At 46.4% G+C, this 26,015-nt stretch overlaps 1 protein-coding gene across 3 annotated transcripts in view; it reads right to left on the bottom strand.

Moving 5' to 3' along the window:
* Positions 1 to 10,705: 10,705 nt before the first annotated feature.
* The window catches only part of LOC132395791 (coxsackievirus and adenovirus receptor homolog), a 122,173-nt gene continuing 106,863 nt past the window's right edge, over positions 10,706 to 26,015 (bottom strand). For 2 of the 3 annotated variants that reach the window (XM_059972832.1, XM_059972834.1), the window contains 5 exons: positions 25,842 to 25,889; positions 22,327 to 22,686; positions 20,044 to 20,103; positions 13,013 to 13,097; positions 10,706 to 10,875 (listed from right to left, as the gene is read on the bottom strand). In XM_059972832.1, the coding sequence (XP_059828815.1) occupies positions 10,809 to 10,875; positions 13,013 to 13,097; positions 20,044 to 20,103; positions 22,327 to 22,686; positions 25,842 to 25,889 (620 nt within the window). In that variant the 3' untranslated portion in view covers positions 10,706 to 10,808. The remainder of the gene's footprint in view (positions 10,876 to 13,012; positions 13,098 to 20,043; positions 20,104 to 22,326; positions 22,687 to 25,841; positions 25,890 to 26,015) is intronic. The other variant, XM_059972833.1, reaches the window with a different exon arrangement.

The following is a 26,015-nucleotide window of genomic DNA, read 5'->3' as shown; positions in this document are numbered from 1 at the left end:
AGGCTGCTTAACTTCTTGATGGTGGCAGTGAGAAGAGGATATGTCATGGGTGATGGGGGTTCTTAATGATGGATGTATCCTGGGTGATGCTCTCCCACTGTCTGGTTTGTAGTGGGGATAGGGAAAACTTAGACATGGTACATTCTGTAAATGATGAAAATCCAGAACAACACACAGAAGTGCTGGAGGAGCTCAGCCAGTAAGGCAGCATCTATGGAGAGAAATAAGGAGTCAATGTTTGAGTCAGGCCTGGAAAGGAAGGGTGAAGAAGCTGGAGTAAAGAGAGAGGGGAGGGAAAGGAGTTCAAACTGAATGGTAATTGGTAAAGCCAGGTGAGAGCACGGGTAGGTGGGAGGACTGGTTAGAATCTTGGAGATGATTGGTGGGAAAGGTTATGGGCTGAAGACAAAGATGGGAGAGGAGAGTGGACCATGGGAGAAGTGGGGAGGGGCACCAGAGAGAGGTGATAAGCAGGTGAGGAGGAGGAGAGAAGGGGCAAGAGTGGGGAATGGAAGAAGGAGAGAGACAGACATGTCAGAATGGGAATGGGAAATCAAATTGAAATTGATGGCTTCTGGGAGATCATCTGCTTTTCGCAGCAGATATCATCTCCTACCATGTTACTTCTTCATCCCTTTCCCTCTTCCACCTATCACTTCCCAGTTTATCACGTCACTCTGACTTCCCTCCCCACCCACCCGCCTTCCTTCCTGGTCCTGGTGAAAGACCACAATCTGTGCCGGTTGGTAATAACCATAAGACATAGGAGTAGACTTAGACCATTCAGCCCATTGACCATTCAGCTCTGCTATTTCATCATGGCTGATCCCACCCAACCCCCTTCACCTGCCCTCTCATCATATCCCTTGATGCCCTGACCAATCAGGAATCTACCTACTTCTGCCTTAAATATTCCCACAGACATGGCCTCAACCGCAGTCTGTGGCAGAGCATTCCATAGATTCACCACTTTTTGGCTAAAAGAATTCCTCCTTACATCTGTTCTAAAAGATCACCCCTCAGTTTTGAAGCTACCCCCTCCAGTTCTGGAAACCCCCATCAGAGGAAGCATCCTCTCCACATTCACCTTATCTAGTCCTTTCAAAATTCGGTAAGTTTCAATGAGATCCCCCAACATCCTTCTAAATTCTAGTACAGGCCCAAAGCTGCCAGTCGCTCCTCATATGTTAACACTTTCATACACAGAATCATCCTCATGAACCTCTTCTGGACTCTATCCATTGCCAATACATCCTTTCTGAGATATGGAGCCCAAAATTGTTGACAATACTCCAAGTGCAGCCTGACTAGTGTCTTAAAAAGTGTCAGGATAATCTCCTTGCTTTTACATTCTATTCTCCTTGAAATTAATGCCAACACTGCATTTACTTTCTTTCCCACAGACTCAATCTGTAAATTAACCTTCTGGGAGTCTTGCACGAGGACTCCTCTGCACCTCTGATGTTTGACCTTCTCCCCATTTAGATAATAGGCTGCACTATTATTCCTTTTACCAAAATGCATAATCATACATTTCCCAACACTGTATTACATATGCCACATTTTTGCCCATTCTTCCAATTTGTTTAGGTCCTGCTGCAATTGCATTGCTTCATCAACACTATCTACCCCTCCACCTATCTTCGTATCATCTGCAAAATTTGCTACAAAGCCACCAACTCCATTATCTAAGTCATTTACAAACAATGTGAAAGGTAGCAGTCACAGTACTGACCCCTGAGGAACACCACTAGTCACTGATAGCCAACCAGAAAAGTTCCCTTTTATTCCCATTCACTGCCTCCCGTCTGTCAGCTATTCCTCTATCCATGCCAGTATCTTTCCTGTAATGCCATAGGGTTTTATCTTGTTAAGCAGCTTCATGTGTGGCATCTTATCAAACACCTCCTGAAAATCCAAGTACATGACATCCACTACCTCTCCTTTGTCACTCTGCTTGTTACTTCCTCGAAGAACTCTAACATATTCGTCAGGCACGATTTCCCTTGACAAAAACAAGGCAGACTTTAACAATCACATATAACAATCACAGCACGGAAACAGGCCATCTTGGCCCTCCTTTGATTTACTTCATCATTAGTCTCCATGTAACCTGAAACCTCATCCTTAATAATTGACTCCAACACTTTTCCAACTTCTGAGGTTAGGCTAACTGGCCTATAATTTCATAGAAACATAGAAAACATACAGCAAAATACAGGCCCTTCAGCCCACAAAGCTGTGCTGAACATGTTCCTACCTTAGAACTACCTAGGCTTTACCCATAGCCCTCTATTTTTCTAAGCTCATGCAGTCATCCTGGAGTCTCTTAAAATACCCTATCGTTTCCAGCTCCGCCACCATCGCTGGCACTTACCACTCTCTGCATAAAAAACTTACCCCTGACATCTCCTCTGTACCTACTTCGAAGCATCTTAAAACTGTTTCCGCTCGTGCTGCCATTTCAGCCCTGGGGGAAAAGCCTCTGACTGTCCACATGATCAATGCCTCTCATTATCTCGTACACCTCTATCAGGTCACCTCTCAGCCTCCATCACTCCAAGGAGGAAAAGGCTGAGTTCACTAAACCTATTCTCATAAGGCATGCTCCCCAATCCAGGCAACATCCTTGTAAGTCTCCTCTGCATTCTTTCTATGGTTTCCACATCCTTCCTATAGTGAGGCGACCAGAACTGAGCACAGTACTCCAAGTGGGGTCTGACCAGGTTCATATATAGCTGTAACATTACCTCTTGGCTCTTAAAGTCAATCCCACGATTGATGAAGGCCAATGCACCGTATGCCTTCTTAACCACAGAGTCAACCCGCGCAGCAGCTTAGAGTGTCCTTTGGACTCGGACCCCAAGATCCCTCTGATCCTCCACACTGCCAAGAGTCTTACCATTAATACTATATTCTGCCATCATATTTGACCTACCAAAATGAACCACCTTACACTTATCCACCTGCCACTTCTCAGTCACATACTCAAAAAATTCTATCAGGCTTGTACCTGCCTTTCACAAAGTCATGCTGACTATTCCTAATCATATTATGCCTTTCCAAATGTTCACAAATACTGCCTCTCAGGATCTTCTCCATCATCTTACTAACCATTGAAGTAAGTATCACTGGCCTATAATTTTCTAGGCTATCACTACTCCCTTTCTTGAATAAGGGAACAACAACTGCAACTCTTCAATCCTCCGGAACCTCTCCTGTCCCCATTGATGATGATCATTAACAGAGGCTCACCAATCTCCTCCTTCACTTCCCACTGTAGCCTGGGATACATCCCTCTGGTCCCAGTGACTTATCCAACTTGATGCTTTCCAAAAGCTCCAGCACATCCTTTTCCTTAATATCTACATTCTCAAGCTTTTCAGTCCACTGCAAGTCATCCCTACAATCGCCAAGATCTTTTTCTGTAGTGAGTACTGAAGCAGAGTATTTATTAAGTACCTCCGCTATTTCCTCCAGTTCCATACACACTTTTCCACTGTCACACTTGATAGGTCCTATTCTCTCACGTCTTATCCTCTTGCTTTTCACATACTTGTAGAATGCCTTGAGGTTTTCCTTAATCCTGTCCACCAAGGCCTTCTCATGGCCCCTTCTGGCTCTCCTAAGTTCATGCTTAAGCTCCTTCCTGCTCACCGTATAATCTTCTAGCTCTCTGTCATTACCTAGTTATTTGAACCTTTTGTAAGCTCTTCTTTTCTTCTTGACTAGATTTACAACAGCCTTTGTACACCACGGTTCCTGTACCCTACCATCCTATCCATATCTCATTGGAACATACCTTCTCAGAACCCCGCACAAATATCCCCTGAGCATTTGCCACATTTCTTTGGTACGTTTCCCTGAGAACATCTGTTTTCAATTTATGCTTCCAAGTTCCTGTCTGACAGCATCATATTTCCTCTTACTCTAATTAAACACTTCCCTCACTTGTCTGTTCCTATCCCTCTCCAATGCTATGGTAAAGGAGATAGAATTGTGATCACTATCTCCAAAATGCTCTCCCACTGACAGACCTGACACCAGACCAGGTTCATTTCCCAATACAGATCAAATACAGCCTCTCCTTTTGTAGGCTTATCTACATAGTAAGAAACCTTCCTGAACACACCTAACAAACTCCTCCCATCTAAACCCCTCACTCCAGGGAGATGCCAATCAATATTTGGGAAATTAAAATCTTCCACCACAACAATCCTTTCCACAATAACCCTGTTATTATTACTGCTTTCCAGAATAAATTCCTTCCCTCCCTTTTGTCTTCCTCCTTTCTTAAAGCATGGAGACATGGTCCAGTCCTCTGGGACCATGTCAGAGTCACGTGATTCTTGAAAGATCATGACCAATGCCTCCGTTATCTCTTCAGCAACCTCTCTCAGGTCTCTGTGATGTAGTCCCTCTGGTCCAGGCGACATCTGTGAATCTTGAAAGATCATGACCAATGCCTCCGTTATCTCTTCAGCAACCTCTCTCAGGTCTCTGTGATGTAGTCCCTCTGGTCCAGGCGACATCTGTGAATCTTGAAAGATCATGACCAATGCCTCCGTTATCTCTTCAGCAACCTCTCTCAGGTCTCTGTGATGTTGTCCCTCTGGCCCAGGCGACATCCAGTTGGAGACCTGTCAGTTTGCCCAGTGCTTTTTCCTTTGTAATGGCGATGGCACTCACTCCTGCTCGCTGACACTCACGGATCTCTGGCACACTACTAGTGCCTTCTGCAGTGAAGACAGATGCAAAGTACCCATTAAGTTCATCTGCTATTTCTTTGTTCTCCATTACTACCTCACCAGCTTCATTTTCCAGTGGTCCAGTATCAACTCTCACCTCCCTTTTACTCTTTATATAACTGAAAAAACTTCTAGCATCCTTCTTTGTATTATTGGCTAGTCTGTCCTCATATTTCATCTTTTCTTTCTTATGGATTTTTTTAGTTTCCTTTTGTTGGATTTTAAAAACTTCCCAATCATCCAACTTCCCACTCACTTTTGCTATCTTATATACCCGTTCCTTGCTTTTATGCATTGCTTAGCTTCCTTTGTCAGCCACAGTTGCCTACCCCTGCCATTTGAGAACAACTTCTTCCGGGGGACATATCTATCCTGTGTCTTGTGAACTATTCCCAGAAACTTCAGCCATCCCTGCTCTACTGTCATCCCAGCCAGTATCCTCCTCCAATCCACCTGGGCAAGGTCCTCTCTCACGCCTCTGGAATTCCCGTTATTCCAATGTGATACTGATACATGTGACTTATGCTTCTCCCTCTCAAATTGCAGTATAAATTCAATCATATTATGATCACTGTCTCCTAAGGCCTCCTCTACATTAAACTCCCTAATAAGATCTGGGTTATTACACAATACTTAGGCTCAAGCACAAGCTGCTCTAAAAAGCCATCTAGTATGCATTCAACAAATTCCGTCTCCACCTTGCTGACAATCAACATTGGCTCACCTCAGCCCACTGCTGTACTCTCACTACACCCATGACTGCGTGATTCAGCACAGATCAAACACCATCTATAAATTTGCTGATGATACAGCCATTCTTGGCAGAATCTCAGATGGTGATTTCCAGTCAAGATGGCACCTATATGCAATGCTTCCTCGGTCAACACCTCCTGGATAGATCATGAAACCATACATTTCACTACATTTATGTTTTTTATGTTTGTTTTTCATCTTGGACGTGATTCTGGAACTGTTGGAACCCAAGATTTGCTGGTTGGGTGTTCCAGTGTTCTACAGTCTATGGGAGGATTCCGGGAGACAGAGGCAGTGTGTGCTGGATCCTCGTGGTGGGCAGGCTGGAGCAGATAGAAACATAGAAAACATACAGCATAATGCAGGCCCATCAGCCCACAAAGATGTGCCAAACTTGTCCTTACCTTAGAAATTACCTAGGCTTACCCATAACCCTCCACTTTTTTAAGCTCCATATACCTCTCCAGGAGTCTCTTAAAGGACCCTATCGTATCTGCCTCCACCACCGTCGCCGGCAGCCCATTCCACGCACTCAGCACTCTCTGAGTAAAAAAACTTACCTCGACATCTCGACTTCATTTTGCCGACTGCCCTTCCCACTGTTGACTGATTAAAGTGACAAGGGAGATTGAGGCCAAGGTGGAAGTTTGGAGATCGTCTGGGTGCTTCAGAGCTCTGCAGAATTTCATGGCGGGCAGCCTGCGGGACGGGGTGCAAGCTGATATTTGACTCCACGTAAAGTGACCAGGGAGACTGAAGCATGGAGGCAGGTGGGGAGGGTGAGTGCCGGCTGCCTGTCTTCTCATCGCTCTGCACCGGACAGGGAAAGGTCTTCTGCTCGGCTCAGAGATTGTTGCCTAGCTTTTCTGTATTTTGGATGGGAGCTTAGAGTGCTGACTTTTTTTTCACTCAAAGCTTTTTAATATTCTGTTTTCCACCTGATCTTTCTCAATTTTTTGGTGTAGGGAAGAGAGATTTGAGGGTTGATCTGCCTGTTCCATCTTGTTCATTTTTTTGTGGAGAGGGGGGATTTTGTGTGTCAATGCTGCCTTTCTTTCTTGGCTACCCAGAGAAGAAGAATTTCAATAAGTGAGCCTTTGAGAGGGTGCACCAGATATACCAGCTAGTTGAGCGGTGTCACAGTGTCAGTAAGACGGAAGAGCTGACTGTGGACTCAGGAAGGGCAAGACGAAGGAACACACACTAATCCTCATAGAGGGATCAGAAGTGGAGAGTGAGCAATTTCAGCTTCCTGAGTGTCAATATCTCTGAGGACCTACTGGAACCTGGTCCCAACCTATCAATGCAGCTACACAAAAAGCAAGGCAGTATATCTGACAAAGATTTTGAGGAGATTTAGGTATGTCGCCAAAACACACAAAGACTTTGACAGAAGTACTGTGACGGCATTCTGATTGTCTGTATCACTGTCTGGTGTGGGTGGGGGGGGGGGCTACTGCACAGGATCAAAGCAAATGGTAGAGAGTTGTAAAATTAGTCAGCTCCATCATGGCTTCTAGCCTTTGTAGTATACAAAACCTTGAAGGAGCGGTACCTCAGAAAGGACACCCACTACCCAAGACATTCCTTCTCATTGTTACCAGCAGGAAAGATGTATAGGAGCCCAAAGGCAACTACTCAATGATTCAGGAACAGTTTTTTTCCCTCTGCCATCTGATTTCTAATTGGACATTGAAACCATAAATGTTTCCTCATTGCTTTTTTAAATTTCTATTTTTGCAGTACTTTAACTATTAACTAGTACACATATATGCTTTCCTAGGCTGCATAAGTGTAGGGAAAACACTTTCTGGTCCTGCCAAACCCATGAGATTGAGACGGTTCTCTCACCCCAAACATCCGTTTGTGTGGACGCTGTGTAATTTGCTACCCTGTTATAAATTAGTGCCACAAAATAACTGACAGTACACATCACACAATTAAAGCGATTATATTTATGAATCTTAACTTAAAGGTTAGTAAAGAAAACAAAAAGAACAAGGCCTATTTAAATTAAACAGTCAAATGTGCACAAGTTGGAGCTCATCTTGAATTCTCGGTCACTAAAGTTAAATGGGCGGATGCCCTGGCAGGAAAGACAGTGGATCAGCAGTGGCAGATATTCTTGGGGATAATACAAAAGATGCAAAAGCAGTTCATTCCAATGAGAAGGAAGGATTCAAAGAGGGGGAAGGGGCCACAGTGGTTGGCAAAGGAAGTCAGAGATTGTAAAGCATTAAAGAAAAAGAAGTATGACAGGGCTAAGATGAGTGGGAATACAGATGATTAGGAAAGTTTTAAGGAACAGCAGATCTTAACTAAAAAAGCAATACGGAGAGAAAAAATCAGGTATGAGCTCAGTCTAGCCAGGAATATAAAAGGGGATAGCAAAAGCATTTTTTAGCTATGTGAAGAGAAAGAAGATAGTTAAGAACAATGTTGGCCCCTTGAAGAATGAATTGGGAGAAATTGTTATGGGAAACAGGGAAATGGCAACAAAATTTAATGCGTACTTTAGATCTGTCTTCACCAGGGAGGACACAAGCAATCTCCCAGATGTATGGATGGGCCAGGGTCACAAGATATCAGGGGAATTGAAACAGATTGACATTAGGAAAGAAACTGTGATGAGTAGACTGATAGGACTGAAGGCTAATAAATCCCCGGGTCCATATGGTCTGCATCCGAGGGTTCTAAAAGAGGTGGCTCAGGAAATTGCGGGTGCATTGGTAATCATTTTCCAATGTTCCTTAGATTCAGGATCAGTTCCTGAAGATTGGAGAGTGGCTAATGTTATCTCACTTTTCAAGAAGGGAGGGAAGGAGAAAAAGTCAGTCGTGGGGAAGATGCTTGAGTCCATTATTAAGGACGAAATAGTGGCATATCTTGATGGCAGGAATAGGATTAGGCCGAGCCAGCATGGATTTACCAAGGGCAAATCATGCTTGACTAATCTGTTGGAGTTTTTTGAGGGTGTAACAAGGATGTTAGACGAGGGTAAGGCCATGGATGTAGTGTACCTAGATTTTCAGAAGGCATTCGATAAGGTGCCACATAGGAGATTGGTGAGTAAAATCAGAGCTCATGGCATTGGGGGCAGGGTTTCAACATGGATAGAAAACTGGTTGGCAGATAGAAAGCAAAGGGTAGCAGTGAATGGGTGTTTCTCGGACTGGCTGGAGGTGACTAGTGGGGTACCACAGGGCTCTGTATTGGGACCACAGCTCTTTACGATTTATGTCAACGATTTAGATGAGGGCATTGAAAACTATATCAGCAAGTTTGCTGACAATACTAAACTGAGTGGCAGTGTGACATGTGAAGAGGACGTTAGGAGAATACAGGGAGACTTGGATAGACTGGGTGAGTGGGCAGATACTTGGCAGATGTCATTCAATGTGAATAAATGTGAAGTTATCCACTTTGGAAGCAGGAACAAGAGGGCAGAGTATTGTCTGAACGGTGTAGAGTTAGGTAAGGGAGAAATGCAAAGAGACCTAGGAGTCCTAGTTCATCAGTCAATGAAGGTGAATGAGCAAGTGCAACAGGCAGTGAAGAGGGCAAATGGAATGTTGGCCTTTATTACAAGGGGAATTGAGTACAAGAGCAAGGATGTCCTTTTGCATTTATATAGGGCCCTGGTGAGACCACACCTGGAATATTGTGTACAGTTTTGGTCTCCAGGTTTAAGGAAGGACATTCTGGCAATTGAGGAAGTGTAGCGTAGATTCACTAGGTTGATTCCTGGGATGGCAGGGCTGTCTTACGCAGAGAGATTGGAGAGATTGGGCTTGTACACACTGGAATTGAGGAGATTGAGAGGGGATCTGATTGAAACGTTTAAGATAATTAAAGGATTTGATAGGATTGAGGCAGGAAATATGTTCCAGATGTTGGGAGAGTCCAGTACCAGAGGGCATGGATTGAGAATAAGAGGTCAGTTATTTAAAACAGAGTTGAGGAAAAACTTCTTCTCCCAGAGAGTTGTGGAGGTGTGGAATGCACTGCCTCGGAAGACGGTGGAGGCCAATTCTCTGGATGCTTTCAAGAAGGAGCTAGATAGATATCTGATGGATAGGGGAATCAAGGGATATGGGGACAAGGCAGGGACTGGGTATTGATAGTGAATGATCAGCCATGATCTCAGAATGGTGGTGCAGACTCGTGGGGCCGAATGGTCTACTTCTGCACCTATTGTCTATTGTCTATTGTCACTCGCCATCCATCTCGAGCAAACGGGTCATATCCTACAACTGGTTCTCCCCAGCATCTTGGTTCTTCATCTCCCGCTGAATACAAACCCTAAGACCAATCTCAGTGTCCCTCACTTTACAAATCCCACCCCCCACCAGTTCCAGCATCCTAATTAGATGGCACACATTCCTCATCATCTCTCATCTTCAACAACAACCCAAACAGGCTGAAAGCAGAACAGACTGCTCTTACAGAGGCGGCTAAATGAAATACCTACAGCATTACTGTGAAGATGTGAACCAGGGTGTACTTACTGCAATTCAGTTTCTTCCTATATTTATCATGTTTTGCATTGTACTGATGCTGTAAAGTTAACAAATTTCACGATATAATCAACCAGACCCTGATTCTGAAATGTTGATACATCATTCACTTGCAGTGTGGCTCAAACGGAGCTGTCGAGTCGCTCCAGTACTCTGTGTGGGCCATGGAGTTTTCCACCTCATCTGCTGAAGTCAAGTGTTCTGGGAAACAGCGATGAAGCATTTCTGATCCAAATTGAAAGTTTTGATTAGATCATCTTTACACAATTTGATACACTAGAAGTCTCAACTATTCACCAGTGCTGGTTGGTAGGTTGGTAGGGAGAGAAAGAGAAAGAGAAAGAGAGAGAGAGAGAGAGAGAGAGAGGGAGGGAGAGAGAAGAAAAGAATAAAAATAAAAAATAAAATATCCAACTCTTAATGACTCCAACAATCAAACTCCAAGCACTGGCACTCAAAAAGGTGAAGCAGATGGTCAGGAAATGGAGAGAGGGAAATTAGAGAGATTAAATGGTGTCAGAGCTGGAAGGGGGTTACAAAGACAGGGAGGGGAGTAGGAACTGTGGTAGGAGTTTGGGTCTGGAAAGGTTACGGCAAAGAATGCAAGGCTCAGAAGGAGTTATAATGGGCCGGATTGATCAGACCGAAACAATTCGAATGTAGCGATAAACACACAAGCACAGCAAAGCAACTTCAGCCTGATTTATTATCATGAAAATAGATTGCACAGGCAAACCACATCAAACAGCACAGAGGCGGTCACAAAGATTTCAGCGCTCACAATATTTAGTCACCACTGTTGTCTAGGAAACTCTGAATTCCCCTCGAGTTGTCCACACCAATTGTAATTCTTCGATCTAGGTGAAGTCCAAGAGAAAAGGTAGCCCCAATAAATACTAATTCCACAAGCACAGAGGCACACAGAGACAGACAAACTCTTTGACCTTTTGCCATTAATACAATCTGGTTTCTATCATTCAAACAGCACATGTTATCATTAACAGAGTATTCAGCATATCCTGAAATCAATTACACACTTTAATAGTCACTTATTATTCATCAGTCCACTTCATCAGTCCAGTATTTTGGACTTCATATTCCCTTAGTTACAAAAGGACATTAATGTTACATATCAATCCAAAAAAGAAACCCCGCAACAACATATCCTTCCCTCAGGAACTGAGGAAGGGGTGTAGGTGTGGTGGATGTTAGTGAGGGTGGGGTGTAGGGGTGGAGGGTGTTAGTGGGATAGTGGTGTAGGGGCTAGAGGGGATGGAGGGGATTGCAGAGGGAAGTGCATAGGTTTGTGAGGGAGGGGTATAGGGGATGGAGGGAATTTCATGAGGGAGAGGTGCAGGAGCTGGAGGGGATTAGTGAGGGAGGGGTATAGGGGCTGGAGAAGGTTACTGAATGAGGGGTTTAAGGGCTGGAGGGGTGTAAGGGCTGAGGGGGTTAGTGAGGGAGGGCTATATGGGCTGGAGGGATTTCTGAGGGAGGAGTATAGGGGCTGGAGGGGTTACTGAGGAAGGGGTGTAGGGGTTTGAGGGGTTACTGAGGGAAGAGTGTAGGAGCTGGAGGGGTTTCCGAGGGAGGTGTAGGGGTTGGAGGGGATTTTGAGGGAGGGGCGTGGGGATTGGAGGGGGTTACTGAGGGAGGGGTGTAGGGGTGGAGGGGGTTAGTGAGGGAGTGGTGTAGGGGTGGAGGGGTTACTGAGGAAGGGATGTAGGGGTGGAGGGGTTACTGAGGGACAAGTGTAGGGATGGAGGGGTATAATGAGGGTGGGGTGTAATAATAACAGTTTATTTGTATATGATAGTGCCAAAAACTCCGGAACTCCATAACAGAACAAGAATAAACAGAGAAGGTCTGGGAGAGGTCAAATTAATTCATATGAAAATGTCGAATGAACGGTCCCCAAGTTTCTTCAAATTTAACTGATGAGTCAAAAATAGTGCTTCTAATTTTTTCCAAGCTCAGATAAGAAATAGTTTGAGAGAGCCACTGAAATGAATTAGTTTAGTTTAGTATTTTTTTCTCAATATATATTTTTTGCTTGTATTTTTACAATTTTTTCTTTTTCTTTTGATGATTATTCTTATTTTTTTCATATAATTATTATAGGCTTGATTGATAATGTACTATGTTTTCCTGTTGATATTTTAATAGGATATTGTTATCCTATTATTAATTTAATTTCAAGTCTAATGCATTTATAATCTATTCATTATTATGTTATTTTTTTATATATATGAAATTCAATAAAAAGATTGAAAAAGAAAAAAGAAAGAGGGTGGGGTGTAGGTGTGGAAGATGTTAGTGAAGGGGTGGAGGGGTTACTGAGGGAGGGGTTACTGAGGGAGGGGTGTAGGGGTGGAGGGGTTACTGAGGGAGGGATGTAGGGTGTAGGGGTGGAGGGGGATAGTAAGGGTAGGGTGTAGGGATTACTGAGAGGGGTGGGGGGGTTAATGAGGGTGGGGTGGTGTTAGTGAGGGAGGGGTTCATTAGAGAAGGAGTGTCCCAGGAAAAGGAAGGGATGTGGCCAAAGGTGTTCCCAGTTCTCTGGGAATGTCTGGTGAGGAAGACACAGCCCCTCGCTCCGGTGATGTTGAACAGTGATTATGAAGGCCACTCTCTGCCTTCAGAGGCTGTCTCCCGAACAGTCCTCAGTTCAAAGTACCAGCTGGACCCTGCCCCACTGGGGATGCTGACACATGGTCAATCAGTCTGAATCCCTGTTTGCTGTTGATCGCTATTGCCTGGTCTTTGGAAGCTATCACAGTGGATTGTCCTCTTTAACACTTTCCTCTCTGCCAGCAATCAGTATGTGTCCACGTGTCCCTGGACAAGAGCTCATGGCTTTCTGGGGCCCATCAAGGTCCTGGGTTTGCACTGCAGCTGAAGTGCTTCCAGGACACAGGGTACATTGTTAATTGTTTTTTTTTCACATTTAGTCAGTAATTAAAACAGCAACAGGAATAATTACAGATTGCTTACCTCCAACAGCAAAATATGACAATGACAGCAATGGAAGTCAGAACTATGAAGATTAAATAATGGTTTCTGCCACTGGTTTCCACATCTGTAAAATTAAATATGACCTATTTTAACCAGTTGTGCATAATCATGGGTAAGTTAGTGAGAGAAAGATAGATTAGATTCAAATGGACAGAGTGTAAAAAGTAACAGCCTTTTAACCTACTTTAAGATCAATCTAACCCTTCCCTCCTCCATTTTTCTTTCATCCACATGCCCATTCTAATGTATCTGCCTCTACCATGACCCCGGCACCCACCAATCCCCCCTACACACTCCTTCAAACATCTTAAATCTCCTCTACATTCTTCGTATAGTATCAATATCATTCCTGTAGTGCGGTGACCAGAGCTGAGGCCAGTTCTTCAATAGTCCTGCTGAAGGATTTCAGCCCAAAACATCGACTCTTTTCCTAGATGCTAACACAAAGTACACTGCAGATGCTGTGGTCAAATCAAGAAGTACAAAAAAGCTGGTTGGACTCAGCAGGTAGGGCAGCATCTGTTGAAAGGAGCAGTCAACGTTTCGGACCGAAACTCTTCATCAGGACTAAAGAAGGAGGGGGACAGGGGCCCTATAAAGAAGGTGGGGGGAGGGTGGAAAACCAATCAGAGGAAAGATGCTGCCTGGCCTGATGAGTTCCTCCAGTGTGTTGCTCAGATTTACAGTATCTGCAGATTTTCTCGTTTGTGACAGTACTCCAAGTGGGGTCTGGCCAGGGTCTTATATAACAGTAACATTACCTCATGGCTCCTGAAATCAATCCCACAGTTGATGAAGGCCAGCACATTGTACGCCTTCTTAACCACAGAGTCAACCTGCATAGCAGCTTTGAGTGTCCTATGGACTTGGACCCCAAGATCCCTCTGATCCTCCACACTGCCAAGAGTCTTACCATTCATATTAATTCTGCCATTGTATTTGACATACCAAAATGAACTACCTCACACTTATCTGGGTTGAACTCTGTCTGTCACTTTTCAGCCCAGTTCTGCATCCTATCAATGTCCTGCTGTAACTTTTGACAACCCTCCACACTATCCACAACACCTCCAACCTTGGTGTCATCAGCAAATTTACTAACCGATCCCTCCACTTCCTCATCCAGGTCATTTATAAAAATCACAAACAGAATGGGTCCCAGAACAGATCACCGAGACACACCACCAGTCACTGACCTCCATGCAGAATATGACCCATCTACAACCACTCTTTGCCTTCTGTGGGCAAGCCAGTTCTGGATCTACAAAGCAATGTCCCCTTGGATCCCATGCCTCCTTACTTTCTCAATAAGCCTTGCATGGGATACCTTGTCAAATGCCTTTCTGAAATCCATATACACTACATCCACTGCTCCACCTTCATCAATGTAGTTTGTTACATCCTCACAGAATTCTGTCAGGCTTGTAAGGCATGACTTGTCCTTGACAAAACCCTGCTGACTATCCATAATTATATTATGTCTCTCCAAATGCTCATAAATCCTGCCTCTCAAGATCTTCTCCAACAACTTGCCCACCAGTGAAGTAAGACTCAATGGTCTATGATTTCCTGGGATGACTACTCCCTTTCTTGAACAAGGGAACAACATTTGCAACCCTCCGATGCTCTGATACTTGTCCTGTCCCTACTCATTATGCAAAGGTCATCGCCAGAGGCTCAGCAATCTCCTCCCTTGCTTTCCTCGGTAGCCTGGGTATATCTCGTCTGGACCCTGTGACTTATCTAACTTAATGCTTTTCAAAAGCTCCAGCACATCCTCTTCCTTAAAGTCTATATGCTCAAGCATTTCAGTCTGCTGTAAGTCATCCCCACAATTACCAAGGTCCTTTTCACTGGTGAATACTGAAGCAAAGTATTCATTAAATACTTTGGCTACCTTCACCGACTCCACACACACGTTTCCACTATCACTCCAGATTGGTCCTATTCTCACACGACTCATCCTCTTGCTCTTCACATACTTGTAGAATGCTTTGGAGTTTTCCTTAATCCTGCTCACCAAGGCTTTCTCATGGCCCCTTCTAGCTCTCCTAATTCCATCTTAAGCTCCTTCCTAGCAACCTTGTAATTTTCTAGAGTTCTAACAGTACCCAAATTCTTAACTAGATTTTCCACACCCTTTGTACACCATGGTTCTTTTACCCTACCATCCTTTCCCTGCCTCAATGGAACATACCTATGCAGAATGCCTTGCAAAGCTTCCCTGAACATTTGCCACATTTCTGCAGTGCATTTCCCTGAGAACATCTGCTCCCAATTTATGTTCCCAAGTTTCTGCCTGATAGCTTCATATTTCCTCTTACCCCAATTAAAAGTCTTCCAAAATATTCTGTTCCTACCCCTCTCCAGCGCAATGGTAAAGGAGATAGAGTTGTCACTACATGCAAGATGCTCTCCCACTGAGCAATCTGACTCCTGACCGGATTCACTTCACAATACCAGATCAGGTACAGCCTCTCCTCCTTTTGGCTTATCTACATATTGCATCAGGAAACCTTTCTGAATACACCAAACAAACTCCACCCCATCTAAACCCTTTGCTCTAAGGAGATGCCAGTCACTATTGAGAAAGTTAAAATCACCCATTACAACAACCCTATTATTATTCCACTGTTCCAGTATCTGCCTTATTATCTGCTCCTCAATATCCCCGTTACTTGGGGGTCTATAAAAAACATTCTGTAGAGTTATTGACCCCTTCCTGCTTCTGACTTCCACCCACAATGATTCAGTAGCCAATCTCTCCCTGATTTCCTCCTTTTCTGCAGCTGTGATACTATCCCTGATTGGAAATGCCATACCCCACCTTGTCTCCCTCCTTGTCCTTTTTGAAACATCTAAAGCCCGGCACACTCAGCAGCCATTCTTGTCCCTGAGACATCCAAGTGTCCGTAATGCCTTCAGCATCATAGTTCCACGTATTGATCTATGCTCTAGGTTCATCCACCTCGCTTATGATACTTCAAAAATATCTGGTATGACCACAAAGGGTGTATTATGTTCAGTTCTGTGTTTAGTGTTCTAAAAATCTCCCGGCAACCCCTCTCTAGCCTAGCGCCAACTCTCAAACACCTTCTCTTACTTACCCCTCGAACAGGGCCCCACTAAGGAACATCAAGCCATGGTCGTCCACACCATCACCAACCTTATTGACTCTGGGAATCTCCCATCCACTGCCACCAACCTCATAGTTCCTGCACCCTGCATCATTTCTACCTCCTACCCAAAATCCACAAATATGCTTGTCCTGGTAGACCCACTGTTGCAGCTTGTTCCTGCCCCACTGAACTCATATTGGCTTACATCAACTCTGTTTTATGCCCCCAAGTTTAGTCCCTTCCTACCTGCATCCGTGACTCTTCACAGGCTCTGGATCTTTTCAATGATTTCAATTTCTCTGGCCCCCATCATCTCACTTTCACTATGGATGTCCAGTCCTTTCCACCTCCACCCCCCCACCAGGAAGGCCTCAAAGCTCTTTATTTTTTTCTGGACACCACACCTAACCAGCTCCCTTCCACCACCAGTCTCCTTCACCTAGCAGAACTTGTCCTTATTCTAAATAATTTCCTTTGGCTTCTGCCACTTCCTTCAAACAAAAGAGGTAGCTATGGACACTCGCATGGGTCCCAGCTACAGCTCCCTGTTTGTCGGCAACATGGAACAGTTTATGTTCCACGCCTACACTGGTGACCGTCCCACACTTTTCCTACGCTACATCAACGGCTGCATTGTTGCTGCTTCCTGCACCTGGGCTGAACTTGTCGACTTCATCCACCTTGACTCTAAAACCCACCCTGCTTTCAAATTCACCTGTTCCATTTCCAACATCTCCCTTCCTTTCTCGATCTCATGGTCACTATCTCCAGGGACAGCTTTTCCACTGATGTCTGTAAGAAACCCACGGACTCTCACAGATACCTGGACTACACCTCGTCCCGCCCTGCTACTTGTAAAAGTGCCATGCCCTTCTCTGAATTCCTCCAACTCTGCTGCATCTGCTCTCTGAATAAGGCTTTTCATTCCAGAACAAAGGAGATGGCCTCCTTTTCACAAAGAAGAGGGCTTCCCTTCCGCCATCATCAATGTTGCCTTCAATCATGTCTGCTCTTACCCCATCCCCCTGCCACACCACCAGGGGAAGGGTTCCTCTTCTCCACACCAACCACCCCACCAGCCTCAGAGTCTAGCACATCATTCTCTGAAACTCCCGACTCCTCCAAGCACATCCTTTCCTCCCCAATGGCCTCCCCTACTGTCGTAATGAGGCCACACTCGTTCGAGGAACAACACCTGATATTTCCTGCACTATCACTCAGCATTCAACGCCATAATTCCTTCCAGACTTGACAGGAAGCTCAGAGACCTATCTTCACCCCGCCTTGTGCAGCTGGATCCTAGACTTCCTACTGGATCGCTGACAGAGGTGGGCTCCCTCACCTCTGCCCCTCTGACCCTCAACACAGTGCCCCCCAGCATTGTGTCCTGAGCCCTCTTCTCTGTCCCTTTACACCCATGACTGTGCTGCCACACACAGCTCCAATGTGCTGAGCAAATTCGCAAATGACACAACTTTGATCAGCCTTATTTCTAGCAGTGATGAGACAAGCTACAGAGGAGAGGTTGACACCTTGACACATTGGTGTCAAGATAACAATTTCCCCTTACGTCCAAAAAACAAAAGAGCTGATTGTGGCTTACAGGGGGAATGGGGGCAGGCTCGGCCCAATCAACATCAATGGGTATGCAGCTGTTCTCGGAGCAGTTTCAAGCTCCTCAGTTTCCACATCACCGATGATCTCACCTGGACTGTACACATCAGCTGTGTGGCAAAAAAAGCACAACAGTGTCTCCGTCACCTCAGGCGACTGAAGACGTTTGGCATGAGCCCCCAAATCCTCAAGACATTCTGACTGGCTGTCTCACTACCTGGTATGGGAATCGCTGGGCACTGCAGAGAGTGGTACAGACAGTCCAGCGCATCTGTGATCGTGAACTTCCTTCCACTGAGGACATTCACTGCAGAAGGTGTAGAAAGAAGGGGACACCAGTCACCCCAACCATAACCTGTTTCAGCTGCTTCTGTCCAGCAAACAGTACCACGGCATTAAAGCCAGGACCAACAGGCTATGGGACAGCTTCTTTCTACAAGCCATTAGACTTTTAAATTCACATGTCTGTACATTGCGACGGAGTCATAATGCAAAGATTTTTACCCTCTTATGTTGTGGGATGGATGTAAGATTTAAATAAATTCAATTCAATTCCGTCTGGGTAGCATCCAACCTGATGGCATGAACATTAATTTCTCCAACTTTTGATAATGCCCCCCACTTCTTCACCATTCCCCATCCCCTTTACCATCTCTCACCTTACCCCCTTGCCAGCCAATCACCTCCCTCTTTTCTTTCTTCCATGGCTTTCTGTCCTCTCCCATGATATTCTCCCTCTCCAGCCCCGTGTCTCTTTCATCAATCAACTTCCAGGTCTTTAATCCCTTCCTCCCCCTCTCAATTTCACCTATCATCTTGTCTTTCTTCCTCCCCTCCTCTCACCTTTTAAATCTACTCCTCATTTTGTTTCTCCAGTCCTGCTGAAGTGTTTTTGACCCGAAACATCGACTGTACTTCTTTTCCACAGAAGCTGCCTGGCCTGCTGAGTTCCCCCAGCATTTCATGTGTGCTGCCTGGATTTCCAGCTTCTGCAAGTTTTCTCTTGTTTGTGATTGAATAAATTCAGACACTGACGTCCCTGAACCTAGTGAACCGGTTGCCTACCATCCCCCCAGCAATGCCAATCACAGTCATCACCCTTCCCCAGGTTAAACACCACCCTTCCCTTTATCTTCAAATGGGATACTTGTTAGAGGGGAGGCATCCCAACAGAGAAGGGTAGAGAGGCAGAAAGAGAGACAGAAGGAGTTAATTGCCAGGAGATCAGAATCAGATTTAATACTGCCAGCGTATGTCAATTAATTTGTTGTTTGTGGCAGCAGCACATTGCAATGCATAAAAATAACATAATCTATAAATCACAATCAGAAACATACATATCATTAATTAAGTAATGCAAAAATCTAGCAAAAGAAGAAAAAATATAGGTAATGTCCAAAAATCATAAGACATAGGAGCAGAATTAGGCCATTCAGCCCATCGAGTCTGCTGCACTGATCCCTGATCCCACTCAACCCCATACACCTGCCCTTTCGCCATATCCTTTGACGCCTGATCGATCGATCAGGAAACTATCATTTCCTCCTTGTATATACCCATGGACTTGCCCTCCACCACAGTCTGTGGCAGAACATTCCACAGATTTACTACTCTCTGGCTAAAAATTTCCTCCTTACCTCTGTTCTAAAGGGACGCCCCACCATAGGAGACATCTTTTCCACATCCACCCTATCTAGTCCTTTCAACATTCGGTAGGTTTCAATGAGATCCCCACACGTTCTTCTAAATTCCGGTGAGTACAAGCCCAAAGCTGCTAAACACTCCTCATATGTTAACCCCTTCATTCCCAGAATCATCCTCATGAACCTCCTCAGCACTCTCTCCAGTGACAACACATCCTTTCTGAGATGTGGGGCTCAAAACTGTTGACAACAGTGCAGCCTGACTGGTGTCTTACAAAGGCTCAGCATTATCTCCTTGCTTTTATATTCTATTCCCCTTGAAGTAAATGCCAACATTGCATTTGCCTTCTTTATCACAGACTTAGCCTGTAAATCAGCCTGCTGGCCACCTAGCAGGAGGACTCCCTCTGCACCTCTGATGTTTGAACCTTCTCCCCATTTAGATAATAGCCTGCACCGAGTTCATTGCAGGTGAGTTCAGAGAGATGGAGTGATGGGGAAGGAGAGACAGAGAAGTCAAAAGTGAATGAGAAAGAATGTTAAAAGCGATATAATGATTCTGTTAGGAGAAGAACAAAAGGAGAGGGAGATGAGAGACGGGGGAGAGAACATGCCACATCCGACAATTATTCACCTGTGCTATTCATAGTGGGACTGACAAATTCCGGCTGGAGATTCGTTTCATTACCGGGGGCTGCGTGAGAAAATCAGGCAAATTAGTACTTGATGTGCAGAAAGAGAGAAACGTACAGGTGACTGGAGGAAGAGTAGTAAAGTAAAAGAGATTTAAAAGGAACAATGAGAGAGAGATAGAGAGGGGAAGGGTGAGAGGGAGATAGCAACAAACAAGCAGAAATGAGTGAGGGTTAGAGACAGGGAGTGGGGCATGGGGGGAGAAGGTGTGAGGAGAGGGGAAAGGGGGAGGGGAGGTGTGGGGTTAAAGGGGGAGAGGAGGGAGAGAGAGAGAGTGGGGAAGAGCGGATAAAGAGCAAGAGGAAGAAGAGGACAGAGAGAGAGACAAAGGGAGAGAGAATGAGCGAGAGAAATGGGGAGAGAGCTGGAGAGTGAGGAAGAGAGATAGCAAGAGAGTGAGAGGGAGAGAGAAAGAGCACGAGAATGGGGAAGGAAGAGATGGACAGAGAGAAAAAGAGAATAGAAAGAGAGGCAGTGAAAGAGAGAGGAAGAGGAAGAGCGAGAAAGAAAGAGAGGAGATTAAAGGGGGACAGATAGAGAGAGGAAGAGAGTGACAGACAGATAGAGAAAGGATGGGAGAGGAAGAGAACAGTGGGAGGGAGGGGAGAGAGAGACAGGGGAATGGTGCGATAGGTAGAATAGCAAAAGGAGGAGAAAGGAAGGAAAGGAGGTAAGAGGCTGAGTTGGAGAAGATTGAGGGAAAACAAAATAGAAGTGAATGAAGAAAGGTGGGAGAGGGAAAAAATAATCACTTACAGGGAGGGTGTGGTGATTATGCAGAGGGAGTGGAGATTACAGGGAGGGTGTGGAGATTATGGAGAGGGAGTGGACATTACAGGGAGGGGTGTGGTGATTATGCAGAGGGAGTGGAGATTACAGGGAGGGTGTGGAGATTATGGAGAGGGAGTGGACATTACAGGGAGGGGTGTGGTGATTACGGGGAGGTGGGAGAGATTACAGGGAGGGCTGTGGAGATTACGGGGAGGTGGAAGAGATTACAGGGAGGGGTGTGGAGATTATGGAGAGGGAGTGGAGATTACAGGGAGGGTGTGGAGATTACGGGGAGGTGGAAGAGATTACAGGGAGGGTGTGGAGATTATGGAGAGGGAGTGGACATTACAGGGAGGGGTGTGGTGATTATGCAGAGGGAGTGGAGATTACAGGGAGGGTGTGGAGATTATGGAGAGGGAGTGGACATTACAGGGAGGGGTGTGGTGATTATGCAGAGGGAGTGGAGATTACAGGGAGGGTGTGGAGATTATGGAGAGGGAGTGGACATTACAGGGAGGGGTGTGGTGATTATGCAGAGGGAGTGGAGATTACAGGGAGGGTGTGGAGATTATGGAGAGGGAGTGGACATTACAGGGAGGGGTGTGGTGATTACGGGGAGGTGGGAGAGATTACAGGGAGGGCTGTGGAGATTACGGGGAGGTGGAAGAGATTACAGGGAGGGGTGTGGAGATTATGGAGAGGGAGTGGAGATTACAGGGAGGGTGTGGAGATTACGGGGAGGTGGAAGAGATTACAGGGAGGGGTGTGGAGATTATGGAGAGGGAGTGGAGATTACAGGGAGGGTGTGGAGATTACGGGGAGGTGGAAGAGATTACAGGGAGGGTGTGGAGATTATGGAGAGGGAGTGGAGATTACAGGGAGGGTGTGGAGATTATGGAGAGGGAGTGGAGATTACAGGGAGGGTGTGGAGATTACGGGGAGGTGGAAGAGATTACAGGGAGGGGTGTGGAGATTATGGAGAGGGAGTGGAGATTACAGGGAGGGTGTGGAGATTACGGGGAGGTGGAAGAGATTACAGGGAGGGTGTGGAGATTATGGAGAGGGAGTGGAGATTACAGGGAGGGGTGTGGTGATTATGCAGAGGGAGTGGAGATTACAGGGAGGGTGTGGAGATTATGGAGAGGGAGTGGAGATTACAGGGAGGGGTGTGGTGATTATGCAGAGGGAGTGGAGATTACAGGGAGGGTGTGGAGATTATGGAGAGGGAGTGGACATTACAGGGAGGGGTGTGGTGATTACGGGGAGGTGGGAGAGATTACAGGGAGGGCTGTGGAGATTACAGGGAGGTGGGTGATTACAGGAGAGTTGCGGAGGCTACAGGATGGGACAAAATGTTGTGTGGGGTGTACAATTGTGACTGGGATGGAGAATTACAGACTGGTCAGTGTGTGTTGTGGGGCGCAGAGTGTGCTAAGGTCGGGTTTGTACTCACCCCTCACTGTGAGTTTATAGAGCTGTGTATCCGTGGTCTGGCCTCTCCGTATAATGACACATTGATAGTACCCGCTGTCATTGGCTTGCAGTTGCTGAAGGCTCAGTGACAGGTTCCCGGAGGCTATCCCTGGCACAGGGACATGGGCACGGCCATAGAAGTACTGGTGGACCTTTTGCATCTGGACTCTGCCGTCCTTGTAAATCCAGACCATGAGGTCCTGGCCGTCGGCCTGCTGGGTTTGCCGGTTCTGCCAATACACCTTGAGTCCCTCGCTTTCTCCACCCTCCATGTGGCAAGGCAGCGTGATGCTTTGTCCCAGCAGCCCGATGACCTCCTCGTCTGCAGTCGCAGCCAGCTCTTTGTGGGTAGAAAGCAGGAGAACAGCAGAGAATGCAGGGTCACTTTAGTTGTTTGTCAGTGAATAGTTTGTCATTGATTCTATTGTATTTGTCTGTTCTGTTGTGAATGCCCGCAAGAAAATGAACCCCAGGGTAGAATATGGTGACATAGATAAAGAATGCTGAACCTTGAGCAGTAGGATATTGGGTACACTGCCATATCAGCCACTGGCATTCACTGCAGAGAGAACCATTTCACCTCTGCCTTGTTGATCCTCTTCCCAAAGATTCACCACCCCCACTTGGGTGAAGACATTTCTAGCTATGTCGATCCCAGATGGCCAGCGCTTTCCTCTGACTCCCCAGCCCTAGACCCCACAGCCGGGAGCAACATACTCCCCTGTACTAACCTTACGCATTCTGAGTGCTTCGTTCTTCTAAACTCTTGACGTTCTACCCCACCCCTCTCACCCTTGAGAACAGTTGCCACTTTTCACCCAGAATGCGGTCCACCTTGAGGCAAGGTCAGGGATCTCTGTGTGACGAGGGCAATGGGGGGGTTTGACATCTCAGCCGTGGGAGGCCGAAGGAGATGGTGGAGTACTAAGCAAGATGCTGGTGGAAATCTGGCAACGTTCTGGCCCAACACCCTGCATCCACACTGAAAGGACAGAGATGATCCGAAAAGCAAGGGTTCGAGAGAGGGAGAGGGTGAAGCAGGAGCTGGCCGATCCATGTGGAAAGTGGTGGTAGGTGGATGGAGGAGGGAAGAGAGTCACTGCTGTGTAACATGGCCTGATGCTGGGAGCCCTCAGTGTGAGGTACGGATTAACAATGTCAATGTCGGTGTGATGATAGGCAAGTCTGCAGATCATCCCAACACTTGTTGGTGGTTGCCAAGTGATATTGATCAGCCAGAGATCTGGGTGGAGCAATGGCAGACCAATTTCTCCTTCTGATAATATCCTTTTCTCCTTTCCCTCTTCTTCAAATCTCCACTCAAGCCTTGTGGTGATCTACATATACCTGTCTGGACACTCCCCCTGCTGACTGCTCCTGTAGCTCCTCCCACAGACCCCTGTATAAAGGCGATCAAGGCCTGAGCCCGGCCTCTCAGTCTCCAGGATGTAGTATGGCGGTCAACCACTGTTTGTTCCTTCTTCCAGTCAATAAAAGCCGATATCTCGCCTTTACGTCTCAGAGTGAGTTATTGATGGTGCATCAAGCCTCTTACCTTTTCTCCTCACCTTGGCCTAGTGCCCCTCTCCCTTCCTTTTCTCCATGCTCCACTCTCCTCTCACACAAAATGTTGAATGAATTGAGCAGGAAAGGCAGCATTGATGGAAGTGAATTAACAGTAGACGTTTCAGATCTGTGGAAGTGAATTAATAGTGGAAGGGTGGAGGGGAATTATTTTATCAGAAGGAGAAATCGATGTTCATGCCATCAGGTTGGAGACTACCCAGACAGAATATGAGATGTTTTCCCTCCTTGCTGAGGGTGGCCTCATCTTGGCTCAAGATGGCATGAAGGCAGGAGACAGGGGCTGAGAGGGAAATGGATCAGCCATCATGAGAAGGCAGAGCAGACGATGGGCTAAATGGCCTAATTCTGCTTCTCAATGCAGATAAATGGGACGCACAGATAGTTCGTTTGGCCAAAGGCCCCATTCCACTGCCATAGGTTAGAGACACCTTGGGGATGAACATGGAACTCTGAAGATGCTGAGGGGTGGGGGCAGATCTCCCAATGGCTACACCAAGGAAGAAGGTAGATTGGCCCATTGAGTCTCTACTATCCCCCCTGTACAAGACAGTACAGGAGCAGTCACCATCACTGCCCCCCTTACTCCCCACAGCCCTGCTCACTCACTTAATGCAACTCCCTTCATCGTCTCCCACACTTCCACCCCTTCAGCCCTGCTTCCTGCCACCCCGTCTACTGAACACTTCTCAGCCCTTTCCCTGACACTCCTCAGACCAGCTCCCTGGTAACCCTCGATGCCACTCAGTTTGTTAAAAACTCAACTAATCCCAGCAGTTCTCACACTGAAACATGGTAAGCATCCATGGCTCTCCCTGGACCACCCACAAGTCCTCACACTCTGCATAACCTTAATAAGTTCCTTCTGGAAGCTGAATGGTGAGGATGGTGCTCCCAGTCTGCTCTAAAACGGGATACAGAGACCAGAACTGTGCAGTACACCCAGTGGGTCTAACACATGAATACTGAGACCACAATTGTGGGTCTGACCCAGGGATATGGAGACTGGAACTGTGCACAATTCTCCCAGCGTGGGTCTGACTCAGGGATATGGAGACTGGACCTGTGCACAATTCTCCCAGTGTGGGTCTGACTCAGGGATATGGAGACTGGAACTGTGCACAATTCTCCCAGTGTGGGTCTCACCCAGGGATAAGGAGACTGGAAATGTGCATGGTGCTCCCAATGTGGTCTGACCCAGGGATAAGGAGACTGGAACTGTGCACAGTGCTCCTGGTGTGGGTCTGACCCAGGGATATGGAGACTGGAGACTGGAACTGTGCACGGTGCTCTGGGTGCGGGTCTGACCCAGGGATATGGACACAGAGCTGTGCACGGTGCTCCTGGTGTGGGTCTGACCCAGGGATATGGAGACAGAACTGTGCACGGTGCTCCCAGTGTGGGTCTGACCCAGGGGTATGGAGACTGGAACTGTGCACAATTCTCCCAGTGTGGGTCTCACTCAGGGATAAGGAGATTGGAACTGTGCACGGTGCTCCCAGTGTGGGTCTGACCTAGGGATATGGAGACTGGAACTGTGCACGGTGCTCCCGGTGTGGGTCTGACCCAGGGATATGGAGACTGGAACTGTGCCCGGTGCTCCTGGTGTGGGTCTGACCCAGGGATATGGAGACTGGAACTGTGCACGGTGCTCCCGGTGTGGGTCTGACCCAGGGATATGGAGACTGGAACTGTGCACGGTGCTCCCAGTGTGGGTCTGACCCAGGAATATGGAGACTGGAATTGTGCACGGTGCTCCCAGTGTGGGTCTCACTCAGGGATATGGAGACTGGAACTGCGCACGGTGCTCCCGGTGTAGGTCTGACGCAGGGATATGGAGACTGGAACTGTGCACGGTGCTCCCAAATTAACTGTCATAGATTCTATTTGATATCTAGACATTATTCTTACTTGAAAAGAATATTAAAATGATGAATAATATTTGTCCCTTCAGTAAATCTGGAAGACAAAATAAACATGTTAGTGTTGGAGACTGAGGAACCTGAGTGTGAGAGGATGTAAGGGAATGAGGGGGTGGGGGTAAGAGGGGAAGAGGGGAGAAAGGGGAGAGAAAGGAAAGTGGGA

Source organism: Hypanus sabinus, chromosome 6 (genome assembly GCF_030144855.1).
Source record: "Hypanus sabinus isolate sHypSab1 chromosome 6, sHypSab1.hap1, whole genome shotgun sequence".
Lineage (NCBI taxonomy): Eukaryota > Metazoa > Chordata > Chondrichthyes > Myliobatiformes > Dasyatidae > Hypanus > Hypanus sabinus.
This window is presented reverse-complemented; position numbering and strand designations above follow the sequence as displayed.